Here is a 13,749-nt window from a genome sequence, read left to right on the forward strand (position 1 = left end):
TTTTCACGCGTTTTATCGAAAACGTCAGGAAATACGTAAAACTGCAAAAACCCGATAAAACATTTATTCTCTTCACGTACAGAGACAATAAAGAAAAATACTTAAAAACTTAAATATATCATTTGGCCAAACGACCATTCTGTAAGTCATTTTTTCGAATAGGTCATTTGACGTCTCACATCTCACTTCTTGATTATCGTTTCTTAAAGAGAGACGTTTCTCTTCTTACATCGCAGACAGTGAGAATTGATAAGTGAGAAATGAGGAGTGAGAAGTGAGATGACTCTATAAAAGTGAGTAGTGTGAAATAAGAAGTAAGACATCTCACTACTAACTGCGCACTATTCACTTTTCACAGTAAGAAGTTAGACATGAGAAATGATTAGTGAGAAATGAGAAGTGAGACGTCTTACTACTCACTTCGTAATTTTCACTTACACCGTGAGAAGTGCGAAGTGAGACGTCTTTCTACTCACTTCGATTAGTGCGAAGTGGCAAGTGCGAAGTGAGTAGTCAGACGGCTTACTTCTAAATTCACACTTCGCCCTACATACTTCTCACTTTTCACAGTCGTCTCACTTTTCACTTCTTACTAATCATTTTTCACTTCTCACTGTGAAAAGTGAGTAGTGCGAAGGGAGGAGTGATACGTCAACTCATTTTTCATAGTGAGATGTGATACATGAGAAATAACTAGACGTCTCACCTCTCACGTCTATCTAATCATTTCCCACTTCTTATTGTGACAAGTTTTAAGAGTGAAGTAAAAAAGGAGACGCCTCTCTTCTCACTCATAATTTCTGACTTTTTATTTTTCACTTTTACATTTCACTTTTTTACTGACATATTTGGCCAAAAAACATATTCGGCCGTAGATGGGTTTTGGCATAATGGCTTGTTCGGCCTAGTGGAATTCGGCCAAATGGCTTTCGTTCGAATGGATTTCGGCCAAACAAACATTGGCCAAGAAACTCTCCACCTGTAGATATGCCATACTTAAAGAACAATTCCCTTCATGGATTCTCCAGTATCTAAAAAATATTCTTAGATAAGTTTCTTCTTGAAAGCTCTTTCAGAATTACATTATTTTTATTTTGGAGTACCTTCGAACTCGCATGGTATTTATCCATCGAGTTCAAACATATTTAAACTCTAGGTGAACAAAACTACTCTGCAGAAAAATTTCGAGAGTTTTGGGGACGCCTATTTAGTGACGCTGAATTATATATTTTTAGAATTAAATGGCTTGAAAAAGTGATTACTATGTCTGAAACTTGATTATGCATATGTACAACATGTGATAGATTTAGTTCGGAAAAGGTATTGGAGGGTAACCGCCCCTTCGGTGGGGTTTGATCCCACGACCCCAGTTTGCATGACAGGTGCTTTCCCTACTAAGCTACGAAGGACCTCCGTCGTCCACCGCAGCTTAGCGGGTACTGATGAAACCAAATTCCCAGCACCAGGTACCAGCCGATCTCTCGCAATCGTGGGGCGGTTACCCTCCAATACCTTTTCCGAACTAAATCTATCACATGTTGTACATATGCATAATCAAGTCTCAGACATAGTAATTAATTTCCACTCCGGGTGGCTTAATACCCGGCATATAGGCAATTAACTTTGAATGTATTGAAAAAGTGTTTGACTTGTGAAAAAGCAGAAATTGAATTCTTCAGATCTATATAGACGTTAAATTACCCAAACAAGTAGATTTTCGAAAATCCTCAGGCGGGACTATGAGACGTTTATTATGTTCTGCTAATTGTTTATACTATGTTCGTACTCCCTCCCGACGATGTTCCGGCATCAACTCCAATACCTCGCAGCCCTCGCGCTGCTGATATTAGTTTAGGTATGGAATCCTTTAGCTGCTCCACCAACTTCAATTCAAAATTTCGTAAATCCAATACCTTTGACTTTACGCTCCGGCATAAAATACAAATTCTTAAGAACTTCCTAATTCCTCTACAATTACAAAACTTCGGGGGTCGTCTTCTTCCTGCATCCATTCTAAAAGTTTGGAGTCTTCACTAGCTCCTCCAAGGATTCTAATCCCTAGGAGTCTCTCCACTCCGGAACGCTCCAGCAATTTATCATTTGTAGGCACACAGTTGCACATTTATCATTTATGCAACAGGAAAAAAGCCAATAGTAGCTTAATCTAAATCATTTTTTTCTCCAGTCTCTTGGCCTAATTCATGAAGGTTTTGGTTTAATAAGCGATTCGTGTATTGACAGATGCAAATGTGGACATATGCAGTGTCGAATTTTGCCGGAACTTAGCCCCGCACAGACAGAAATTTGGTCAACGAAATCAGGGGATGATTCGCATGGCCGAAAGTCAATTGCTTCACAGAATTGAACGTTTTGAATTGTTATTAGGCCGAAACGAATTGGCTGAAAATGTCATTCCGCCGGAATTGTTGTTCGCCTGAACTGGTCATTTGACTGAAAAAGTCGTTTGGCCGATAAAGACGATTGGCCAAACAGGAATCTAGTCGAAATTTCCTATTGCCGAAATGGTCGTTTGGCGGATATAAACATTTGGTCAAACTGATCGTTAAGTCAAAACATAAGCAACATACTTTTCCAAGAAGAATCGCCACAAAAACAGATTTGTGCCGAAATCTAAATAATCGCTATTTTTGTTGTTGCAAAATTTCGAATAGCAGGAAAGACTGCAAAGAATCAGAAAGGTGAGAAACCAAGTTTCACTACCACTAGAGAGGGCTCTATAATAGTTGAGTGCGTGAAAATGATCCTTACAAGAAATTTCATAGAACACAGAAGGATTTTTTTTTGTTTCGAACGTAGACGAACTGTTGCAGTGGGGTTATTCTTCCAGTATGCAGCAAAAAAGCCAGCAGAAGCGTCGTTAAGGAATCAGATGAGAAGTCTTCTGTTTGCTCAGTTTTCTATTGGTTGGAGTTTTCAGAAATGATTCATTGCTCAAAATCCTTGGAAGCAACGGGATACAACGAGTGCAAAGACCGATTGGAAAATGTTTGGTTCAACTGATTGTCAGACGATTGCCAAGCAAGTATGGTCAAATAATAGCCTTGGTTCGATTTGTCAAACTGTGGAGTTGATGCACAGCAACATACTCAAAGGTGGTCTAATGCCTTCGACTAAATTTTATTTGCCATTAAATTGGATATTTGTACAAATTACAATGGATTCAGAGAAGAAAACTCAATCGTTATGGAGTCATAAATAAAAATCAAAGCGATTCCAGAAACCTCTCTGCCATAATAATGCAGTGCAGTTCCTAATTCGCAATTTTAAGTGTTTTTTCCTGACAAACCAAACCAAGCGGCTTTTTAACGAATTTCTGGTATTTTGTTCGTTAAAGGTAAGCGGACATCATTTCATGTCAATTCATACGTACATTTGTTGTAAGATATCATCTACAATGGGTTAGACAGATATCCCATACGATATGTGATCAATTAAATCTGCTAAACGAAAGCTTGGGCAGAAAATAGTAACCTTTTGTCAATTGTTCAGAAGTCATAATGTAATTCACGTGCTTTCACAGACATTTATTCGATTTTAGTATTATTTCTCCCAAATCAATGATTGGGTTCAGTCCGTTGGATATGTTTAGTCCAATAATGTAGGTCAACGATAAAAGATCAAAAGGAAAAAACGTCGAGTGACTAAAATATCAAATTTAAGGATCGGATGCCTCCATATTAGAGGCATGAAGACTTTTTCCGAAAAGGCTGAATAGCTTCGTTGCAAAAGGAGTGAAAGCCTTCTTATAGGCGTCTCAAAAGCCTCCTTTCAATCAGCTCATATTTTTTCTTTCGGTCGTCACGGTCCTGTCACGGTCGCCATGTACTTTTCGGTTCGTTATTATGTTTCTTCCTATGGGTGTGATATAGAGTAAAAAGGACTATTCCACTCGGTAGTTAAAGCATCAAGCGTTGTTTATTCAAGTTCTTAGTTTAACCTAACTCCTTTTTACTGGAGGTATCTGAAAGCCTATGTATTGTGTAGCCAATCAGTGATCGATGCACTGAGAGAGAGTATGCTAAAGAGAATCCCAATACTCGGCGCTGTCACGCCACATGTGACGTGGGAACAGCCTTGCCTGGAAACAGTCATGACCGTTGTAAAATGACACTTTCTTATGGAAAGTGCTTATGTAGTGCCGGGGCCAGGGCCATCGACTTAATGGGGTGCTGACTAACAAAGGTTTAGAGTTCTGTTGGACTTAGGCATGGTTCGATGACATGTGTGATGTACATGCCACAAGAGCATCCTTTCTTTCCAAAGCATCCTTTGAAAAGGCTCAGAAGTGTTCTTTCAATAGGCTTAGAAGCCTCTTTATAAAGGCTAGGAAGCTTCCATTCAAACGGCTAGGAAGCCTCCTATCAAGGGGCTCGGAAGCTTTCTTCCAAGAGGCTCGGAAGTCTGATTTCAAGAGGTTTGGGAGCTTCCTTTCAAAAGGCTCGGAAGCCTCCAAAAGCCCTCAAAGTCGTATAGGAAGCTTGATGCATGCATAAAACTAATTTGCATTCAGAGAAATTTCAGAAAACTTTTTAGATTGCCTCTATCCCGATAGTTTTCAGGTCAGTTTTTCATATATCACATGAGTTACGACTATTTACATTTACAGCGACAAAATTTGGGGTACCTCAATGAATGTAAAAGTTCAAACGTTGAGAACCGCTGATGTAGGTCATTTGGCTGAAAACATCATTTGGCAGAAAGGGTTATTCGGTTGAACTGGCAGAAAGGGTTATTTGGTTGGTTTGGTATGACCGAAAATGTCATTTGGACGAAATGGTCGTTTGGTAGAAATGGCCTTTTGGCCGAAACTTAGCTTGCCGAATCCGTCATTTGGCCGAACAATGGTGAATATGAAAAGTGTGACCAAAGGAAATTGAGCAGTGAAGGTAATAAGAAAAGAGAAGTGAGAAGTAAGAATAATGAAATGAGACTGCGAGGGGAATTTCCCTCCTTCTAGTTAAGGAAATTCCACCCTGCAGATTTTCCATTGTTCAAAAGACATTCAAAATACTATTTTTGCTTGATCTCTCCTGCGATTCTATTCATAAACTGTTTTCTGTCCATTTGTAACAGTATCATTGATAACAACCACAAACTATTGAAGGCATTCCCATACAAATACAATCCCAAATACAATGCTATTGGTTTATGATCAAAATTACAACCTGCTGATTTTTTTAATAGTTCGATAGGCATTTTACAAATTGTTCATTCTATAGGATTAAATATGGAACGAATTTTTCGTCATTTGATTCAAAACGATGTTATTTGTGGGAACATCGAGTAAATAGCAAAAATTTAGAATAAACCACTTCTAAACGACATTCCCACTTTGAAGATTTGCCATAATTCAAAAGATATTTAATTTTTTTTTTTGAAAAACCAACCTCGTACTTGAATTTTTGTCCATAAATTTAGAATTTTACCATTTATAAAAATCCCTTGTTAATGGGAAACATTTTAAGAAAATTAAAATCGTTATGTTCTAATCCCCTTGGTTTCAGTTCTCGAACAATCGAACAGACGTGTTACCAATAATTTATATTTCGCCCTTCTTCTATTTTGTCCATTGATTTAGTGCCATTTATTAGATCTACAGATCCAAATCTGTAACAAAAAAGGGGTTTCCACCAACTAAGAATGCTTCTTAGAGAAATTCTCCACCAGCAGATATGCCACGCTACAAGAAAAATTCTCTCTATGGAATTTGCAGTCCCTATAAATGGTTCTTGGGAAAGTTTCTATTAGGAAGTTTTTTCATGATCAAATTATTTTTATTCGGAGTGCTTACGAATTCACATTTTTATTAATCGAGTGTTAAAATATTCAAACTCAAGGTGAGCAAAAGTACTCTGCAGAAAAAAAATGAGAGTTTTGGGGGCGCCTATTTAGTGATGTTGAATTATAGAATTTTAAGAATTAAATAGTTTTATAAAGTTGACGCAAAGAAGTTGAATTCTTCAGATCTATATGGACGTAAAATAATCCAAAATAAAAATTATCGAAAATCCTCAGGTAGGGAACTGGAGAGTACTGGAAGACGCTTATTTTGTGCTGCTGGTTATTTAGGGTAGCAATTCTCAGCACTCGTATTTGACAATATTTTTGAGGTTCACCTTATTGAGGCTGGACCTTAAAAGCGAAAAAAGAACTGATTATCCCTCCTTTTTTGCACTATAAACTGACTACTTTTTGCACTATAAACTGACTACTTTTTGCACTATAAAATGACTTTCACTTTTTTGCACTATAAACTGACTAAAATCTCCGCGCCTGCTGCAATCAACCAATTTTTTAAACCATGTCCATTCCTATTCAAATTCTTTTTTTTATATCCTACGCCTACTGCGATTCGAATTGCCGCATTGAGAATTAGTCATTTTTTCGCTCAAGTTTTCGAGTCAATTGGGTCCTAAAATGAAGAATCGATATTCGATTTTCTTTCAGGGAACGAAGAAGGTAATCATTCTAAACGTGTCAGTTTTTCTTTAGACTCAAAAATTGAAAAGAACATTGTTTAATTTGAAATTGAAAAATAGATGAAAAATGCTTCCTCGATATTTTCGGTCTTGTTTGACGTACGGATTCATTCGCACTAGCAATACACCGCAGGGCACTTGACTCAACCTTTGACAGTTAATATATGGGGCTGACGTTTTGGGCTGATGGTTCAATCGTTCTGAAATTTTGCACAGCCCAAAATTTGCCTTAAAATGTCTTAAACACAAAAATATTATTTTTACTGATTTAGAATTTTACCAGAATTTTTATAACAACGGTACAAGTATTCTTGACCGATGCACTATCGTTTGCAACCATAAACGAGGTAGGGCTTTAGGACCCAATTGAATAATCACAAATCGTATCGGATATCGGCCCTATAACTGATGATTTTGGCTGAGCCCCGACCATATGTCAGAAACTTTTATAGACTTCTTTTATGGTGTTTTTCCTGAAATATCTTAAATAATACCTCCAAAAGATTTTCAAGCTTCTTTTATATCTTGGTATCTATGTCTACTAAATATTATTTAATTTTTTTGTGATTCTGCCTAAAACGTCCACAATAAAATTATCGTTGGATTCTGTAGAGGGTTCCTCTAATGTTGTAATTTGAAACAAGTTCAACATCTCTACTAACAGTAGATTAATCTTATTTCGGGTTCATTATTAACCAAGCTGTACCCTACATGACAAGTACGAATGATCCAAAATATTGTTTTCGTTTCACTAATGAAGGCATTTTAACGCTCATAAACCGCGTGACGCTAAAAAGCTCGTCAATTTTTTTTGATGAAGTCAATTTATTTCGCTTATTCCACCGAAAATGAATCTCCAACAACAATTGAAAAAGGTTAGCAATCACCTCAAAACCACATCCAATTTGTCAAAGACCCCAACAAGGTATCCACAAACGCCGCCGCCCGGTTCGCCGAGCTGCCACGGCACCCGGCTTCTATCTCAATCGTCGATCATCCATTGATGATGATGACTCAATGCATGCATGGTACCCTAACGAGGGAGACGAGAGCAAGTTTCGTCGATCGCGCTGCCGTCGCATACTAATGCGTGCGATCACGTAATCGATCGGCTGCTGGCTCTGGTGGCGGCGCGCGCGCGGGTTGTCCCCTTCGCCAGATTCGATAACGGCGAGTCTCAAAGCCAATAAAATTCAGCTATCCACTTGTTGGCGCAATTGGGCTAGTGAAGTGCCGTTTTATCACCCAGTCAGCAGTGGCTTTCGCCGCTCACCTTGACTTTTCCTGTGCGTATCGAAAGAAAACGAAATGTGGGAACTTGGGAAAGCACAATTGAAGTCGCATTGCATGGTGGCGTGTTTCGGTACCCTGTATGGGCAAATGTCTCATGAAGAATATTTTCTGGATAAATACAAACTCATAATCGAAAAATGTTGTTTACGACAAGCTTTAGCATGGAACTGACTTTACTTCAAGTAAATTGCGTTCAGCCCTCCTTAGCCGTGCGGTAAGACGAGCGGCTACAAAGCAAGACCATGCTGAGGGTGGCTGGGTTCGATTCCCGGTGCCGGTCTAGGCAATTTTCGGGTTGGAAATTGTCTCGACTTCCCTGGGCATAAAAGTATCATCGTGTTAGCCTCATGATATACGAATGCAAAAATGGTAACTTGGCTTAGAAACCTCGCAGTTAATAACTGTGGAAGTGCTTAATGAACACTAAGCTGCGAGGTGGCTCTGTCCCAGTGTGGGGATGTAATGCCAATAAGAAGAAGAAGAAATTGCGTTCAGCTAATTTCGGAAATGCTTCTCTGTGTAATGTTCGTTCACTTGGGTAAAGAGGCCTCAATATTCGGGCAATGTTTGACTAATCTCAGACGACGGTTCCCATCAACCTTTTGGAAGTGGAAAGGTAGGCAGGTGCGGTCGAGGCGTAAACATGACTTAATCTTTTATTGCTTAGAGTTAGAGAGGGGTTTAGATATCAAGGAAAAAAGTGATTCACCGTTGCACCGCTTATCGATTCGTTTAGATATCTGATTTCCGTTGCGAATCTGCACGAAGCGATACGGGTTTGCTTGTATAGGGATTAAACCACGACGATAATGGTATCTTTGTTAGTCGATTTGAAAGGTACTTTTGGAACCTCATTGTGTCACAAACCACATAAGTCGAACTCCGCTCAATTACGTCATCTCATCGATCACCAATCCACTGAATGTACATTCGTTGACATAACATTTAATCAAATAATTTCTTTTTCCCGTTTACTTCCAGGTCCTGGGCCCAAGGCTTATGGAAAACAGAAAACCATTCCAGCTACGAAACACCCTCATATTGTACAACTTCGTCCAAGTCATCTTCAGTGCCTGGCTGTTCTACGAGGTATGACGAACGGCGTAGTTCCGTAATTATGCTCAAATCACATCAATCCCATAAACCCATTCTCCAAGGACCCGCGCAATCAAAGTTGGAACGCGCAGAACTGTTCTGTTCTGATGACGACGATGATGACGATTCGAACTGACACTGTTGACCAACGGCGGACACACGGAAGCGTTCCAATTTATTTTCCACCCCCCCAATTACAATCGTCGTAGCATGAGTGTGTCCTTCGAACAGGTTGTTCAATCGTGGTTCACTTGTAATAATCGGTGCACGGACAGCGGGAAGTATTGCGGTTCATTGCGCCATTGCAGGTTGGGCGCCCTTGGACGTGGCCAGGGATCTTCTGCGTTGCAACAGCGGCAACAACGGAATCGACTACCTTTCACTTTTTCAACCTTTCCGTGTCGCCGCCACCGCCGCGGATCGTTAACGGGTGGGTCAAGCCGGGGTGAATTGCAAATTGCGGAATTATCGCGATGATGGGATGCTTTAGAAGGGGAGGATGGAATGAGTTCGTTGATCGTGTTTGATCTGCCAACGGTGTTTCGATTATCGTAGCAACAAGGGAAATATATTTCCGAAAAGGTGTGACAACAAAAAAATCCTTATAGTAGATAACATCGTGTACAACAGCCCAGATCTTTATTCAATTTCGGTTCGCCAAATCCTTCCACAAATCCTCAGTATTGAAAATAATTCTTTCGATATTGTTAGGAAAAACAATCTTAAACAAAAAATAACAAATAATTTATTGAAAAGTCATTTTGTCGAAAATGTCATTTGACCGAAAAAGACATACGGCCTAAAGAGACATGTGGCCAAAATATCGTTGAGCTGAACTGGTTATTTGGCAGATGAAGCCGTTTGGTCAAACAAGCCATTTAGCCAAAAACGCCGTTTAGCCGAGATTATCATTTCGAAGATAGGGCCATTTGACCAAAAAATCATTTGGCGGAACGGGTCATATGGCCGAAAAATATCGTTTGATTAAACAGATCTTACACAACCGGTAATTTTTGGATTTTCTTACAATTTTGTATAAGAACCTACCTAAACCTTTATAAGAACTGCTTTTGCAAGCTCTTCTCACTACTGCAAGCCTTTTTTACAATATTTGTTTGTAAGCTTAAATTTTTCGTATACGAATCTACAATTTCGCATATGCTCAATTCTTAGACAGGTTTGGGTAGAATTGTTAGAAAAACCTAACAGTCGTTGTTTGGTTGTATGACCTTGAATGATAATGATATTTGAGAATCAAGAAATAAGAAGTGATAAATAGTGAGTGGGAAAAGAAAACTGAGACGTCAATTCTAACATCTTGCTTGCTCGATCAAATTATGTATTCGATAAAATAGCTTAATCGGCCAAAGGTCTTATTCGGCCATCTAGTTGTATGTCTAATAACCATTTCGGCCAAACGTTAAAATCGGCCAAGAGGAATTCGGCTAGATGTCTTTCGGCCGTTCTGTCAAATAACATTTTCGGTCAAATGGCCCTTTCTGCCAAGCGACCATTTCGACCAAAGGGCTTGCACGGCCAAATAATAAATTCGGCCAAAGGATGTTTTCCATTTCAGTCAAATGGCTTCCAACCAGATGGTTTGGACCCAACTGTCATATTCGGCCAAACAACTTTTGGGTTAGCCGCCATCGCTTAAATGATTTTTTGAACAACGGACCAGTATGCAACGTCCATTGGCTCTAACGAACACTTTTGTCTGACATAAAGTTTTGCGACTACGGTGTGAATGGAACCCACGCTTCGCAGTACAATGCGATTGAATGCCTGTCGAGACTAACCACACGGTCACGATGCCCATGAGAAATGCAAACGAAGCCAAGAAGCCCACGACTTGCAAACAGAGAAATGAGAAATGAGAAAAGAGAAATTAGGAATGAGGACAGATGAAAGGGAAATAAGAAATGAGAAATGAGCCTCGAGAAATGAGAAATTAGAATTGAGAAATGAGAAATGAGAAATGAGAAATTAGAATTGAGAAATAAAAAATGGGAAATGAAAAATGAGAAATGAGGAATGAGAAATGAGAAATGAGAAATCAGAAAATAGAAATAAGAAATGAAAAATGGGAACTAAGAAATGAGTAATGAGAAATGAGAAATGAGAAATGAGAAATGAAAAATGAGAAATGAGAAATGAGAAATGAGAAATAAGAAATGAGAAATTAAAAAGGAAAAATGAGAAATGAGAAATGAGAAATGAGAAATGAGAAATGGGAAATGGGAAATGAGAACCGAGAAATGAGAAATGATTAATGAGACATGAGACATGGGAAATGGGAAATAATAAATGAGAATTGACAATCTCATAGCGAAAAATCAGAAATCAAAAATCAGAAATCAGAAATCAGAAATCAGAAATCAGAAATCAGAAATCAGAAATCAGAAATCAGAAATCAGAAATCAGAAATTAGAAATCAGATATCAGAAATCAGAAATCAGAAATTAGAAATCAGAAATCAGAAATCAGAAATCAGAAATCAGAAATCAGAAATCAGAAATCAGAAATCAGAAATCAGAAATCAGAAATCAGAAATCAGAAATCAGAAATCAGAAATCAGAAATCAGAAATCAGAAATCAGAAATCAGAAATCAGAAATCAGAAATCAGAAATCAGAAATCAGAAATCAGAAATCAGAAATCAGAAATCAGAAATCAGAAATCAGAAATCAGAAATCAGAAATCAGAAATCAGAAATCAGAAATCAGAAATCAGAAATCAGAAATCAGAAATCAGAAATCAGAAATCAGAAATCAGAAATCAGAAATCAGAAATCAGAAATCAGAAATCAGAAATCAGAAATCAGAAATCAGAAATCAGTGAATCTGGGAACAAGAGAATCAGATAATTAAAGAATCTGATAATCAGAAATCAGAAATCAGTGAATCTGGGAACAAGAGAATCAGATAATTAAAGAATCTGAGAATCAGAGATTCAGTGAATCTGATAATTGGAGAATCTGAAAATCAGAGAATCAGAGGATCGTGGAATTAAAGAATCAGAAAGTCAGTGAATAGGAGAATAAGAGAACGAAAGACTCTGAGAATCAGATAATAAGAGAATCAGAAAATCAGAGTATTAGAGAATGAGAGAGTCAGAGTATCAGATAATCAAATAATCAAAGAATCATTTATCAAAGAATTTACGAATCAGAGGATCAGAGAATCAGCGAATCACACAATCAGAGAATTGAAGAATCAGAAAATAAAATAATCAGAGGAATAGAGAATTAGAGAATTAGTTGATCTGAAAATCAGATAATGAGAGGATCAGAGAATTAGAGAATCTGAGAATCAGAGAATCAGCGAATCAGAGAATCAGTGAATCTGAGAGTTAGTGAATATGAGAATCAGAGACTCTAAGAACCAGAGAATCAGATAATAATAGAATCAGAAAATCAGAGGATTGAAAAATTAGAGAATCAGAGAATCAGAGTATTAGAGAAAGAGAGAATGAGAGAATCAGAGAATCAGAGTATCAGAGAATCAAAGAATTTGCGAATCAGAGAATTGGAGAATCAGATAATAAGAGAATCAGAGGATTCGAGAATAAGAGAACCAGAGAATCAGAGACTTAGTGAATCTGAGAATTAGAGAATCAGAGAATTTGAGAATCAAAGAATTAGAGAATCAGATACTTAGAGAATCAGAGAATTAGAGGATCAGAGAATTAGAGAATCAGGAAATTAGAGGATCAGATATTCAGTGAACCTGAGAGATAGTGAATAGAAGAATCAGAGACTCTATGAATCAGAGAGTCCGATAATAAGAGAATCAGAAAATCAGAGTATTAGTGAATGAGAGAGTATCAGAAATTCAGATAATCAAAGAATCGTGAATCAAATAATTTGCGAATCAGAGGAACGGAAAATCAGCGAATCACACAATCAAAGAATCAGCGAATCATACAATCAGAGAATTTGAGAATCAGAGAATAGGAGAATCGGAGTATTAGAGAATTAGAGAACCAGAGAACCAGAGAATCATTTGATCTGAAAATCAGATAATCAGAGGATCAGAGAATTAGCGAATAAGAGCGAATAAGTGAATCTGAGAGTCAGTGAATTGGGAAATCGGAGAATCAGAGACTCTGAGAACCAAATAAACAGATAATAAAAGAATCAGAGGAATGAAGAATTATAGAATCAGAGAACTAGATAACCAAAGAACCAAAGAATCAGAGAATCAGATAATAAGAAAATCAGAGAAGCATAGTATTAAATAATGGGAGAACCAAAGAATCAGAGTATCAGATATTCAGAGTATCAGAGAATTTGCGAATCAGAGGTTCAAAGAATCAGAGAATCGCACAATAATAGAATTGGAGAATCAGATAATAAGAGAATCAGAGGACTGGAGAATTAGAGAACTAGAGAGTTAGAGAATCAGTTGATCTTAAAATCAGATAATCAGAGAATTAGATAATCAGAGAATTAGACATTGAAAGAACCAAAGAATCAGGGAATCAAAAAATCAGACAATCAGCAGAAATATTAAGAATCAGATAATCAGGCAATCAGATAATCAGATTGCCTGAGAATCAGTAAATCAGAGAATCAATGAATCTTAGAATCAGAAATAGAAAATCAGAAGGTAGAAAGCAAAAATCGCAAAAAAGCACTTTTTCGATTTTTGTTTTAGATTTCAAAAATAGTTATATTTAAAAAGGTTAGAGACTTCAAAAAATATGGGTTCTTTGGGAAAGCTGACCTTAAATAATCGACTGGAACAATAAAACGAGATACAATTCTTGACGCGAAAAGTCACTAAAAGCGTGAAAATTAAAAATCAGAAATGGAATATTAGGAATAAGGAATGTGGGCATTATATCGGAAATTCTTTCAA

At 37.6% G+C, this 13,749-nt stretch overlaps 1 protein-coding gene across 3 annotated transcripts in view; it reads left to right on the plus strand.

Moving 5' to 3' along the window:
• LOC134226606 (elongation of very long chain fatty acids protein AAEL008004) overlaps positions 1-13,749 on the plus strand; it is a 318,180-nt gene that overhangs the window by 251,794 nt on the left and 52,637 nt on the right. For all 3 annotated transcript variants that reach the window (XM_062707493.1, XM_062707503.1, XM_062707486.1), the window contains one exon: positions 8,775-8,882. In XM_062707493.1, coding sequence (XP_062563477.1) covers positions 8,775-8,882 — 108 coding nt within the window. The remainder of the gene's footprint in view (positions 1-8,774; positions 8,883-13,749) is intronic.

This window comes from Armigeres subalbatus, chromosome 1, assembly GCF_024139115.2.
Source record: "Armigeres subalbatus isolate Guangzhou_Male chromosome 1, GZ_Asu_2, whole genome shotgun sequence".
Classification (NCBI taxonomy): Eukaryota; Metazoa; Arthropoda; class Insecta; order Diptera; family Culicidae; genus Armigeres; species Armigeres subalbatus.